This window comes from Pezoporus occidentalis, unplaced genomic scaffold, assembly GCF_034315485.1.
Source record: "Pezoporus occidentalis ecotype Australia unplaced genomic scaffold, CSIRO_AGI_Poc_V1 ctg29, whole genome shotgun sequence".
Lineage (NCBI taxonomy): Eukaryota > Metazoa > Chordata > Aves > Psittaciformes > Psittacidae > Pezoporus > Pezoporus occidentalis.
In genome coordinates, this window is record NW_026914829.1 from 126,224 (window position 1) to 138,679 (window position 12,456).

The 12,456-nt window shown below is 37.8% G+C and overlaps 1 protein-coding gene across 1 annotated transcript in view; it reads left to right on the forward strand.

Annotated features, from left to right (window-relative positions):
• EYS (eyes shut homolog) overlaps positions 1–12,456 on the forward strand; it is a 286,523-nt gene that overhangs the window by 72,890 nt on the left and 201,177 nt on the right. Inside the window, exon 6 of the mRNA XM_062626098.1 lies at positions 9,532–9,761. Coding sequence (XP_062482082.1) covers positions 9,532–9,761 — 230 coding nt within the window. The remainder of the gene's footprint in view (positions 1–9,531; positions 9,762–12,456) is intronic.

A 12,456-nucleotide genomic window follows, 5' to 3' on the forward strand; every position in this document is an offset into this window, starting at 1 on the left:
TAAATATACATGAGACAAAAGCACCCTGTAGGAGGCTGATATCACATTGTGCTTCTGCACAAAGGGACTATTTTGGTTGGGAAAAATAGGTGCTGGGGTGTTCTGGAGAGGAAAGTGAGTGCTGAAAAATAAGAACTCCTGAGATTTGGTCTTGGACAAAAGAAGGCGGCCAGGAAAGAAGGAGGTAAACATCCTGCCTGGAGGATCCTGGAAGTGGAGAAAGGTAATGTAGATGAGGAAGGTGCATGGAGATGAATACCAGGGAACATGGCTGGTAACAGTTAAGACCAGCAGCGAAATGTGAATCAACATCGCTTTCCACTTTAGCTTCCCAACCAGCAGCAGATTTCCTATTGGGAAGGGAAGTGAAAAACTAGTGAACATAACAGGGCATGGGGTGGAATGAGGTAAAGTGTGAGATAAACAAGCAGGGTAAAAGCTTTAATCTCATCAGTTCTTAAGTAAACCTCTGTATCCAGATCCACTATGGGCTGCAGTTTGCTCTCTCATCTGTGAAACATGCTTTATTGACTGTAAAATATTTTTTCCTCATAGAATAAAAGTACATAAAGGCCTATTATTTTAGTTCCTTATCTGTTAACTTGTAAAATACTATCTAGGAAACTTTTGGTAGTATATTTTTTTACTGTTAATATCACAGGAAGCTTTTGACTTGTCATACTTACAGCATTCCTCTTTATGCACTCAATGAGAATGCAGTAATATTTTAACTAAATGCCAGATTACTGATGAATAAATGTTTGTGTGTATGCATGCCAGCCATTCTCCAGCATTAAGTTATAATTAGAAATGAAGCCTGAAAGAAAGACTAGATAATACATAACAGTAATCTGCATTTTAACTCTTCCTGTACTAATAATTTCTTATTTCTGTGTCCTCCTGCTTGCAGACCAGCTCTCATGGTAATTTCATAGTGAGTGGTACAGAACGCCTTTTATATTCCTTTCTCTCTCCAGTCATACAGCCTTTGAATAGCAAAATGTTTTTAAATACTATTCAGGTGCCTAAACTATTCTTATATGATACACCTCAGAACAAAGTATGTACTGCATTTTATCTGTAATGTAATCAGGGTGCATTGAAGTTGCAGCCTGCCAAAGTGTGTGTTTCTATGTACATATGGAAGTGCTGTGGTTCTCTAGAATCCCCCTCACTCCTGTCAGAGAGTGCCCTTACTTGTTATTCCTAAGTGTATCTCACAGGGAGCAAGATCTATTAGGCATGCCCAGAAGAAATTGAGAAGAGAGTGTACAAGACATAGCCAATGATGGCAGATACTTGCTTTCACTTTTTATTCTTCATATCAGTAGTAAGAGCACTGTTCTGGTTTATGAGATATCTTGACTTCAGTTTTGTTCTCAGCTTGATGGAATTATCAACTTGCTAGTCTGCTACCAGGACTGTAAGAGCTCACCAAAGCAGTTCCTCAGCCTGTTCTGTCCTGCATGGAACAAGCATTCATTGAGATGAGTGGAGAAAGGAAAAGTGTTTGCATATGGTTCCCCATCTCTTGGGTTATTCATCTGAATAAAAACTTTTCCATTGTATCAATTGCTCTTGAAACATTTAATATCCTTTCTTTGAAGCAGGGCTCTAGACACCTGGAGAATCTTCACTGTGGGCAAAGACCAAAGGTTTAGGTACTACTGTCCTGAGAATTAAATGTGGGAATCTTTCCTGAGATGAATTACCACTTAGGAAATCAATTGCATATTCAGGAGCAAGAAGTGATTCTCCTTTATCCCTCACAGACACACTGAGCAATAAAATTCCATAGGTAGATCTTCCATTTTGGAGTCTAAGTTCTAGATGTCATTACTGAGGTGGATGAATGTCTTTAGTCCTTGAAGCTAGATAGAAGCTTTGGTAAACAGTAGTGACTACCTTCTTGAATCATGATTTTTTTGCACAGCTCTCACAGCATCTCTCTTACTTAGCCAGCTAGGACTGGGACAGGATGGTTGTATTCTGATCTAACAGAGGATTTTCAGATGTACAAGTACAGTGCCATGTGAAAAAAATAACATTTCTGATCCGCTGAGAGAATCTTCCAGGAGAGAATGAAAGTGGTTTTCCCATTCAAACACACTAGTTTCAAGAAACATAAGTAGCTTCATAAATCAATAAGAAGATGCAATACTTGGGCATTTTAAGTGCTGTTTTTCTAAACAGTAGCTAAGATGGAATTGAAAAGAGGTTTTCTAACTGTGATTATTGACTAAATGTGAAAAAGAAAGCTGAAGCTCAGCAGATTTGAGATTTGTTTGATCTTCAGAAAGTTAAAGATTGGCACATTGGTCTACTCAATGCTCAGTAGTTTTGATTGCTCACCTTTTTTTTTTTTAGTTTACTGTTTGGATGATAGGAAGCCAAGAGTCAAAGGGAGGGTGGGAAAGTCTATAAACCAGCAAAACTAAGCCAAAGATCATTGAGAACAGTTAAAAGATTCAATGCTTACTTACTTCCGAAAGCAATCCAAGGAAAAAGAGGACTGGATTTGGTACAGAAATTCAGTTCTAGCAAAATCATTATTTGTCATGTCCTAAACTTAGGGACTCAGTTTTGTTTTTGTTTTTTTTTTTCAAAGATAATCTAAGGTGAACTCACTTCAATGTCTTATTTAGGAAGGCTTTTGCTATTAAACTTTCAACATAAAGTGTTGTTGCTGCAAATTCTGTGTTGTTAACTTACTTATCTGTTGCAAAGTCTATGGAATCTACATGCTTTAAAGCAAACAGAACAGAAAGATGTCTCTTACTACATGTGTTTCCTTTTCCTCTTTCCCCTTTCACCTCTTTCCATACCTGACATTTCTTCCCATATCTGGCACTGTTATGCATCCTGGATTTCATAATTTTGTCTTTGGATTTGTAAACCAAACTTTCATAAACTTCATTGTATCTGTTAATTGTATTCTCACATCCTCAGCTTCACTGTATATTGAATATATTATTTTCATTGCTAAGAGTTTGCACTATTAAACAAGATGCTGTGTGTGCAAAAGCAGTTGCAAATGATGTTAGACCAACTGTGAATTTTTAAATGGAAAGCTGCAAGTACAGTATTACTGAGTTCTGCTACCAAATATTGTGCCTAGTGTGAGGGAGAATCTGATCTTATGGCCTGCAACATACATTGTGAATTGAATTTTTCAGAGACATGCCTGATCATAAGTCATCTCTATTAGGCAGACACCTGATTCTTCCAAATCAAACAAACACTGAGGTTTTGGGAGGAGGAAGGGAGGGAGAAGAAATAAAAATCAAATGCAAACTGCTGAAATACATACCTTTCTAGTAATCTCTTCAATTGCTTTCTAAATTACAGTGTTGAGTGATTTAAGTGGTTTCTCCAGTAAAGTAAGCATGCAGATATACTGTTCTAAGGATTCACTGCAGTCAGTGACATACTATTTAAAGTATTGTCCCCGACATGGTTGTCAATATTTAAATAAACAACCTGTAAAAGGCTTTGTTCATTCTTGCCAAATTACGTGAAAGGTACTAGTGTTTTATTCCTGTTTACACCAACATTTCCCTGAAGTGGAGTTGTTTTCAGTTTCAGAATGTTTTGAATTTATATTCTACCATGCAGACTAATGCCCTTGGAAAATCTTTCCTTTGGCTCCAAAATCTAAAACACTTGCTTAAAATAATATCCTGTCACAACCTAAGAAAAATGACATGTACAGACTTTTCCACCAAAGAAAATTGCAAGTAACAGCAGTTGCTTCCCAGCACAAATTACTTTATTGACAAGCTAAAAATACAAACTTCCTTATCACACTCATATCAGATAAGGCTAAATCCATTACTTCAGTAATAAAATGTTAAGTGTGTAAGTACCAGAAGATATAGGCAGTGGAGATGCTATCATACCACTGGGACTCCAGTGCCATCGCATGTCTCATCAACCTGTTTCATGGAAAAATGTCAAAGTGCTTCTGTAGACATGTCTGCCATCAGCCTGATAATGAATTGCTTTCGAGACAAGTCTGCTCTCTTGGCAGGCCTGTTTGAAGTCCTTCATACAGATAAATCTCCCTTAAAAAAAAAAAAAAATACCCCTCAGGTAATTCTACAACTTAGCAAGATCCCCCCCAAGCCTACCCTTCTCCAGGCTGAACAGTCCCAGCTTTCTGCCCTGATTGCTGGTACAGGGGTTAAACCAGTGACAGGCAGCTCAGGCCCTACACTGCTGGGTCAGAGCACAGTGGGGGCATCCCAGAAGGTTTGTTAGCTTTCTAATCCACAGAATCATAGAAACAATTAGGTTGGAAAAGACCTTTAAGATCATCAAGTCCAACCTTTATCCCAAGGCCTTCCAGGTCCACCACTAAACCATATCATTAGGGGTCTCATCTATACAGTTTTTGAACACTTCCAGGGAAAATGATTCCACCACTTGCACCAGTGATTAGGCAGCCTGTTCCAATGCCTGATCGCCCTCCTGGTGAAGAATTTTTTCCTAATATCCAATCTTAACCTCCCCTGTTACCTCTTGTCCTATAAACTTCTTCCTTGGGAAAAGAGATCAGCCATCTCGTAACTCCATCTTCCTTTCAGGCAGTTGCAGAGAGCGATAAGGTCCCCCCTGAGCCTTCTCTTCTCCAGACTAAACAACTCCAGTTCCCTCAGCTCTTCCCCATAAGACTTATTCTCCAGACCCTTCACCAGCTTCGTTGCCCTTCTCAGGACCTGCCCCAGCACCTCAATGTCTCTCTCGTAGTGAGGGGCACAGAAGTGAGCATAGTGCAGCCTCACCAGTGGTTGTACAGGATGAAGATCATTGCCCTGGCCCTACTGGCCACACCATTTCTGTTACAGGCCGTTGGCCTTCTGGGCTGCCAGGGCACACTGCTGGCTCAGATAGAGCCAGATAGAACTGGCTCAGATAGAACTCAGATACTTCAGCCAGATAGAATCATAGAGTCAACTAGGTTAAAAATGCTTCTAACTCCACACACTAATAGTTTCAGGCTCTTTTAGAAAATAGGACAGCAACAGGGGAGTGGGAGCACAGCTGGTATCAGTATATGTACTTTTATTTTAATGACATAACATCAAGCATGATTCATATATTCCTGCCATTCCATTTATCATACATCTGCTTGAGTGGCAAAGTGTAATATAGAACAACCAAGATTTCAGACTGCACTAATACCTATATTTAGACAAGCATTTCAAACTTTCATGCATTCAGCTATGAAACGCAAGATTGCAGGCCTTTAAATTTCAGCTATCTGAGCTAATTTTAAGATTAAAAAGAATATGTTGATGCTCACAGCAACTTAGAAGATCTTTCTGTGCATTACTGACATGCAAGGCAATGACAGTCTGGGAAAAAACAGGCAAAAATACAGAATATTGCAGCCTTGTTGGGTAGCATCAGTGAATCAAGTTTTGCCTGATTTATTTTTGTTACACTTTGACAATACTTCTAACACCTCAATTACTGTGTTTCTTTAAACATTTCCCGGCTCTTGGTTCTACATGTTTTAGTTAAACTGTGTTGACCGGAGGTCATTGATTATTTGCAGCAGCAGCTTCAATGGCTCATGGGTGCAGCTGCAGACCTTTGCCCCACTAACCAGCCAAGGCAAATCCTCTGCTTTTCCAGTAAGCCAGCGAGCCACAGGGTATCTGCACATAAGCAGTCAGGCACCATCTAGAAGCAAAACATCCAGAACAACACAGCAAAGGCTGACAAACCCAGCGAAATACTAGCAAATGAACCAGGGAGAAATCAACCTACCAAGGAGCTTTCCTTTCTTGCTTCTTTGTGGGTTAGAATGTCAACCTAAAAATGAAGCCAGGCTGCATTACTTGCACTCATAAAATGTGATTTGAAGCGCACTCCTGTCATTCTATTTTAGAGAAAAACAGTAGCCTCCCATCAGAAAAGGCATGTGAAACTTCCACGGCTGTAGATCAGTGCTTCCAAGTAGATGCAAGAATGCACAACCTGCCAGTGAGGCAAACATCCTCTCATTCAGTATTTTATCCCTGACATTAGCTGTAACTGGGTTCAGAGGAGTAAATTTTGCAATGGTCATCTATAGGATTATCTGTCATGAAAGAAATGATCTCTGTAATTACTTGTAGTGAGAGTAAAGTTTATGCCCTGATTCTTTCCCTTAGGTTTTAGGGGGGTTGTGGTTTTGTTGTTGTTGGGTTTTCTTGTTTGTTTTTTTTTTCTTTTTTTTTCCCAGAATGAACACAAAGATCAACCCCAAATCCTAGTAATAGCTCCCAAGAAATTTCTCCTGATTCTTTATGTAATTAGTTCAGAGATTCTCAGACATTTACGCTATGTTTGGGGAGAAAATGAAGGTTTTATTTTTTTTCTTTTTTTAATCACGGGTTGTAATCTCAGCAGCAGGTGACTGAACATTTTTAATCTGCTGTGCTAGCCTGGTGGAAGATAACACACACATTAGTGTACTCTTAGTGCTACTCTGAATGGAATAGCCTATATGAAGATCATGTTAGTTATTTCCCGTAGGAGAAAAAAAGGGTGGTTATAAACCCAGTAATTTCTTTGTTGTAATTTTAATCATATAAATGGAAATGTTATTCTATTCATGTAAATGGAAATAAACAGGAAGTCACTAATTTTCTTAAAATTCCAAGCCTCTTATCAGCATGTCTTCTGCCTTCAAAACCTTTTAGGGATTTGGTTTTAGCCTTCTTTTTGTCTGACATCTTTTTGAGTGCATTTTTCTCAATCAAGTGGATGGCTTTTAACCACATTGAAATCACTGTATCCTCATTTCTAAGCACCACAGTGCGAGTGTTTTGTCTATCTTGTTTTGGATACAATCTGTATCTCTGCTTCAGTATCCTGTTCTAATGCTTCCCTTACCATTATTGCTCTGCATGTCTCCTCTTTGCTGTCACATAAGCCCTGTGTCCCTTTTGTTCTTTTGCAGGCTCCACTGTTTCTCAATTATTGTGCCTTTCTCTGGCTACCCTTAGATACTTACTTTGTCTCAAATTATGTCTGTCCTTCCTCTTCCTAGATTCTTTTCCTTGCTACCTGCCTCTCAGCATGTATCGTCTTCTCTGTAAAGGTGATCTATTAATAATGCATATAACTGATGTTTTCAATAGTGATTTTTTCAGACAATGTACTTACTTGGGATACATTTTATTGTTTTCTTTCAGAATATTATGAAGTTTGTTAGTACTTTTAAATATATAGTGTTATGGTTTAACCTCAGACAGCAATTAAGCAAGCTCATTAATTAACCATGAAGATACACCTGCTTATTTTCCCTGATGGGATGGGGGAGAGAATTGGAGGGGTAAAACTGAGAAAACCCATAGGTTGAGACAGTTTAATATGTCAAGCAAAAGCTGTGCGTGCAAGTGAAACAAAACAAGTAATTCATTCCCACCAGCAGGCAGGTGTTCAGCCATCTCCAGAAGAGCAGGGCTCCGTCACATGTAATAGTTACTTGGGAATACAAAGAGCGTAACTCCAAACGTCCCCCCCTTCCTTCTTCTCCCAGCTTCTATTGCTGAGCATGATGTCTATTCTATGGGATGTCCCCTTGGTCAGTTGGGATCAGCTGTCCTGGCTGTGTCCCCTCCAAGTTTCTTGTGCACCCTTAGCCTACTTGCTGGTGGGGTGAGGTAAGGAGCAGAAAATGCCTTGACTCTGTAAGCACTGCTCAGCGAGAACTAAAACATCTCTGTGTTATCAACTGTTTCCAGCACAAATCTAAAATGTAGCCCCCTCCTAGCTACTATGAAGAAAATTAACCCTATCCTGGCCCAAAGCATCACATATGGGTTGCAAAGAAGTAAACTACTAAAATCAGTTTTTGGGCTGTCATGGCTAAGTGGGATATATAAAAAATTTGGAAGATAGGTTTAAGGAGACAAATGCTTGTAGTTGTGAATGCAAAGTCACACTGAAGGTGCCCCATCACACTGCTTCTGGAGTCACACTCTATTTTTATGGTGAGTCATCCCTTTCAAATGCTTCTTGTTAAGACATACTGCAACCTCTACAATAAGGTAAGCAGACGGAGATGACCGAGGCCTTGGGTTGTATGGTTTAGTATGAGGTGTCCCTGCCCATGGCAGGGGGGTTGGAACTAGATGATCTTAAGGTCCTTTCCAACCCTAACTATTCTATGATTCTATGATTCTATGATATAAGAGCAGGTGACAAGGAGAGAGGGAAGGGTGCAGCAGGAGCCAATATATGAATTTTTCTTAATTTTATTTTTTGAAAAGCAGGTATATACCACCATTTTGACCAAAATAAGAATTTGACTGCTGATATTTAACACATTGCTGAAAACGTTGGCTTTCACAAGGTGTAACACCTATAAACCATTGCACAGAACATTTAATTTCTAATTTCTGTTTTGGCCAAAGTGTTAGTGACATGTCAATTCAACCTAGTCTACCATTCTCTAATACGAGATTTTTTTTAATTTTTTTTTTTTTTTTTTTTGCACAACATGAAGACATAGGGGAAATATTCAGAAAGTTTAAAAATACCAGTGAAGGATAAATAATAAGGTATTTTATCAGATTACTGTTGCCAAATTTCAGAATTAAAACTTACTTTCTGGAAAAAAAGTAGAACCTTTTAAACTTTATAAAATGAAAGAATAAAGTCTATCTCTTAGTATTGTGCAAACTTATTAAATGGTCATGTCTTCCTGTGAGTTTTGATTCCGTTTGCTTTACCCTCATCCTAGTAATTTCTGTGATGCACATAAGTTGTTCTGGTTAGTAAATCGGTAACCTTAAATTTGTATGGTTTTAGTGAGTTGTAAGTTTGGCTTTCTGGATGAAACAAAAAGCAGTAACAAATAGAGCTGGCAATTAGGACAAACAGGTGGTATTGTTAATTTATTTCTAGCAACTTTGCCGTAGGAAATAATAAAAAAGGAGGTTACTGATTAATGTATCAGTCTAGTAGTTAATGTGAGGGCTCAAAAATTAAGAGATAATGTCATTCCAAACAAGAAAAGTTATGGGGGAAAATTAAGGCAAAATCATCTGCCTTTCTCTCACCATCACCCCAGTTATATCCATGAATTAAAATATACTCTGTTGCTGTACTACAGCATTTCTCTTCTGATTGTGCATGCTTAATATACTTGTATGAAAGTCATGTCTTGTAGAACTGCCTTATGAGATTTGGTAACATCAAGCAATAAAATGCTTAATAATACAAGCCTGTATTTATTTATCACTCCATTGTTTTCATCCACCGAAAAGGAATTGTGAGAGCTAATACAAACCGTGCTATATACATGCACATTATTTCTTGCAATCTCAGGGAAAAATACTTTCATTATCTCTCTGATAGATTTCAGGATGGGGACTTGATTTGGGAATTCCTAATGTACTTGCATTTTCTTAAATATAATCTGAATTCCTAAACAACCCCCACACACACTGTTTTTAAATGAAGCTGAAGTGGAAAAGTCTTGGGAATTTTTTTGTTTTGTTTTGTTTTGATATATTGTCTCTTTCCTATCAGGATTCCTGTACCCACACATCTGTCAACAGCATTCCCTATGGTTTCTTCTGATGTGCCTGAGATGCCTGAGCCTGTTGTGCCCTCTCAGATTTTCCCCACATTGCCATCTGTATGCCAGGATGGACTGTGCCGTAATGGAGGGACTTGTCATCCTGTGTCTCTGCCTACTGGGGCCACCTCATTTCAGTGCGACTGCCCACTACACTTCACTGGTCGGTTCTGCGAAAAAGGTAGTTGTGGTTTATTCTTTCTGTATTAGTTGTGAAATGCAATTCTTATGCTTTTTGGAGCTAGAAAAGGGGAAGAGATGGAGATCAACATGTTTCCCTGCTTTTCATCCCAGTTGCTGTTGGAAACTCAGAAGTAAATTCATTGAGGTATTTAGAATAATACTTACTTGTGGCATAAGTTTGGTAGTACCAGTCAGGCACTAGTAAAGATAGAAAACTTGAGTAAATAAAAAAAAAGTATTTGTGCAAATTGTTGTGCACTGTGTGAATGCATGTTATGTAAAGCATTATTTCTGAGACAGAAGAAAGTTAATTTATGAAAATAAGAAGAAGATCTCCTCAAAAGGTTATATTGTTTCCATTTCTACAGATCGAGGTCTTTTTTTGCCACTGTGACTGGTCCGTTGTTTAAAAAGGCTTTTTTTACTCTGCTGTCATTTGTACTTCTATTGTTCTATTGTTGCTCATAAAGTACGTATTAGTCAAATGAACATAATTTAATTAGAATTTGAATAAAAAATAGTTCTTCAGACAATTTGGGCTTCTTTGTAAAAGGAATCAAGGCTGTAAGACAAAGTGATCTATGTTACTATTTTGTAGTTACAATTATTTTACATTACTAGATTTCAGAAAGTTCTTTTTATGACATTTTACAGCTGACTTCAAAAACTTTTCACTTTTAAGATACAGGGATTCTAAATGGTAGTGGATAATTCTCATAGTATTAAAGGGCATTACTGGTGCACAGAAAAAAAAATAAAATAATGTCTAGATTATTGTTATATAACTGTAACATCCGCCTAATGAACTTCCTATTGTATGAAATACAGGCTACTAGAGTTAAAAATGTGCTTGCTAGGTTGACAGTATATCTGAGCTAACATCGCCTTGTATTACTGTCAGAAAGTAGGTCATTACACTCACTGTATGTGAAAGCAATCAATGATTGTAAGCTTAAAATAAAAAAGAAATTGTGATGTGTTGCTTAGATACCAGAGACTGTTTTATCTTTCAGCTTTTCCCAATTTTATAATAAATTAAATCATATAATTTCAAATTGTCAGTGTCATTAAGTAATTAAGTTGAATTCTGTGAATATCTTCTATGCATTTGGTATCTGGACATAACTCTTTGCACTTGGTTTCAGTACATGGCAGTTGTGCAAACCACTGAACCATAAAATAGTGGAACCAAAAAAGCATGTTTCTTTCAAAGGGAATAGATTAAGTTACCATTCCATGTGTGTTGCAATGAAGATTTTTCAATGTTTCAATAAAATATTTTATTTATTAACCCATATTTTATGTGCCAGAATTCCCTTCTGGGTTTCAAAGAATGCAGTTGGCATCCTTTGCATCAGCATCATCTGCAGTATTTTGTATGGGAGCAACTTTTGCCTTTTCTCAAGGGGTCTGCCAGGAGTAAGCAGTGTTAAATTTAAGCAAAAGTTTGGTAGACATCCTGGGGTAACAGGCTGCAGCAGTGTATATATACAACCACTCTGTTGGGTGATATCTTGTCTGGACTCCACTGGTGTCAGATTGCTGCCTTCTGGTGACCTAACCTTATCTTCCTGTTGATCTGTCAGTCTCCAGGAGTCTTTGCGAGTTTGATTTTTTTAAAGAAAACTGACATAATCTATCTTTGAATTATATTACCTGGGCTGAGTACTTACCTCCCTGTGCCACAGACTTCTTTAATGGAAGTACCTTCCAGTTCATTTACAGAAACAGCTATATTTGGGTTGCTCATCCAAAAATACATCATCCTAATCATTTCTCCTTTGAAACTTAACCAGTACAAGCCTGCTGAGTTCATACAACGTAATGTGTTGATTGTCTTTCAATGATATTTCCAAGGGAATTTTGCATGTTTATCTTACCTGTGTAAATGAAGGGGTCAACTTCCCTCTTTGTTACTTTGTTTCAAAAATGTGTGAAAATATGACTGAATAATGACTGTCTGTAGAGCAGATTAAAAACAGGGATTACTACAATAAATTGTAGTTGAAACCAAATCTCTGAAAATTAAGACTGAAACATCCTACGTTAGACACACTGGTAACTATTCCATTCAATAAAATTAGAATGCAAGCCTTAAGAAAAACCTGAAACAATTAGATCCTTTTGAGAGTATAACCTTAGTTGTATAATCATTTCATCCTTTCACTGGTTATGTCTAATTTCCGCAACATATCTTTTTTTTTTTTCTTTTTCTATACTTGGAAGAGATGCTGTTTACTTTGCAGAGCCCTGCAGGCATGTTTGATGATAGGATTTTAACAGCGATCCATTTTTCTACATCAGATGTCTTTTAATAGCTCTTGAACATTCCTCTTCTTTTTCCCTTTCTGTAAGAAGACCGATTAAGGAGTTCCTCTTTTCACAGAGCTCTGCTTTTACACCCTACAATCCCACCATCAATACAGGGAATAGATTCCTTCTTCATGTTTAGCAATCCTGGGTCAGCCAGGGCTGTGGTATGTGACAGGCTCATCGGCAGTTCACTGAGGCAGCTACAGTGCAGGGCATATGCTGTGATATTGCATGTTTAGGTAGATCAGGGTCAGATTTGATTTATCCTGCTTTTAACAGATGAAAAGTAATTGAAGCATAATGTCATTTTACTTAATTCCAAAGTTTCAGTGAGATTGATAATTTCATGTAACGAGACCAGAAATTGCACAACTGAACTA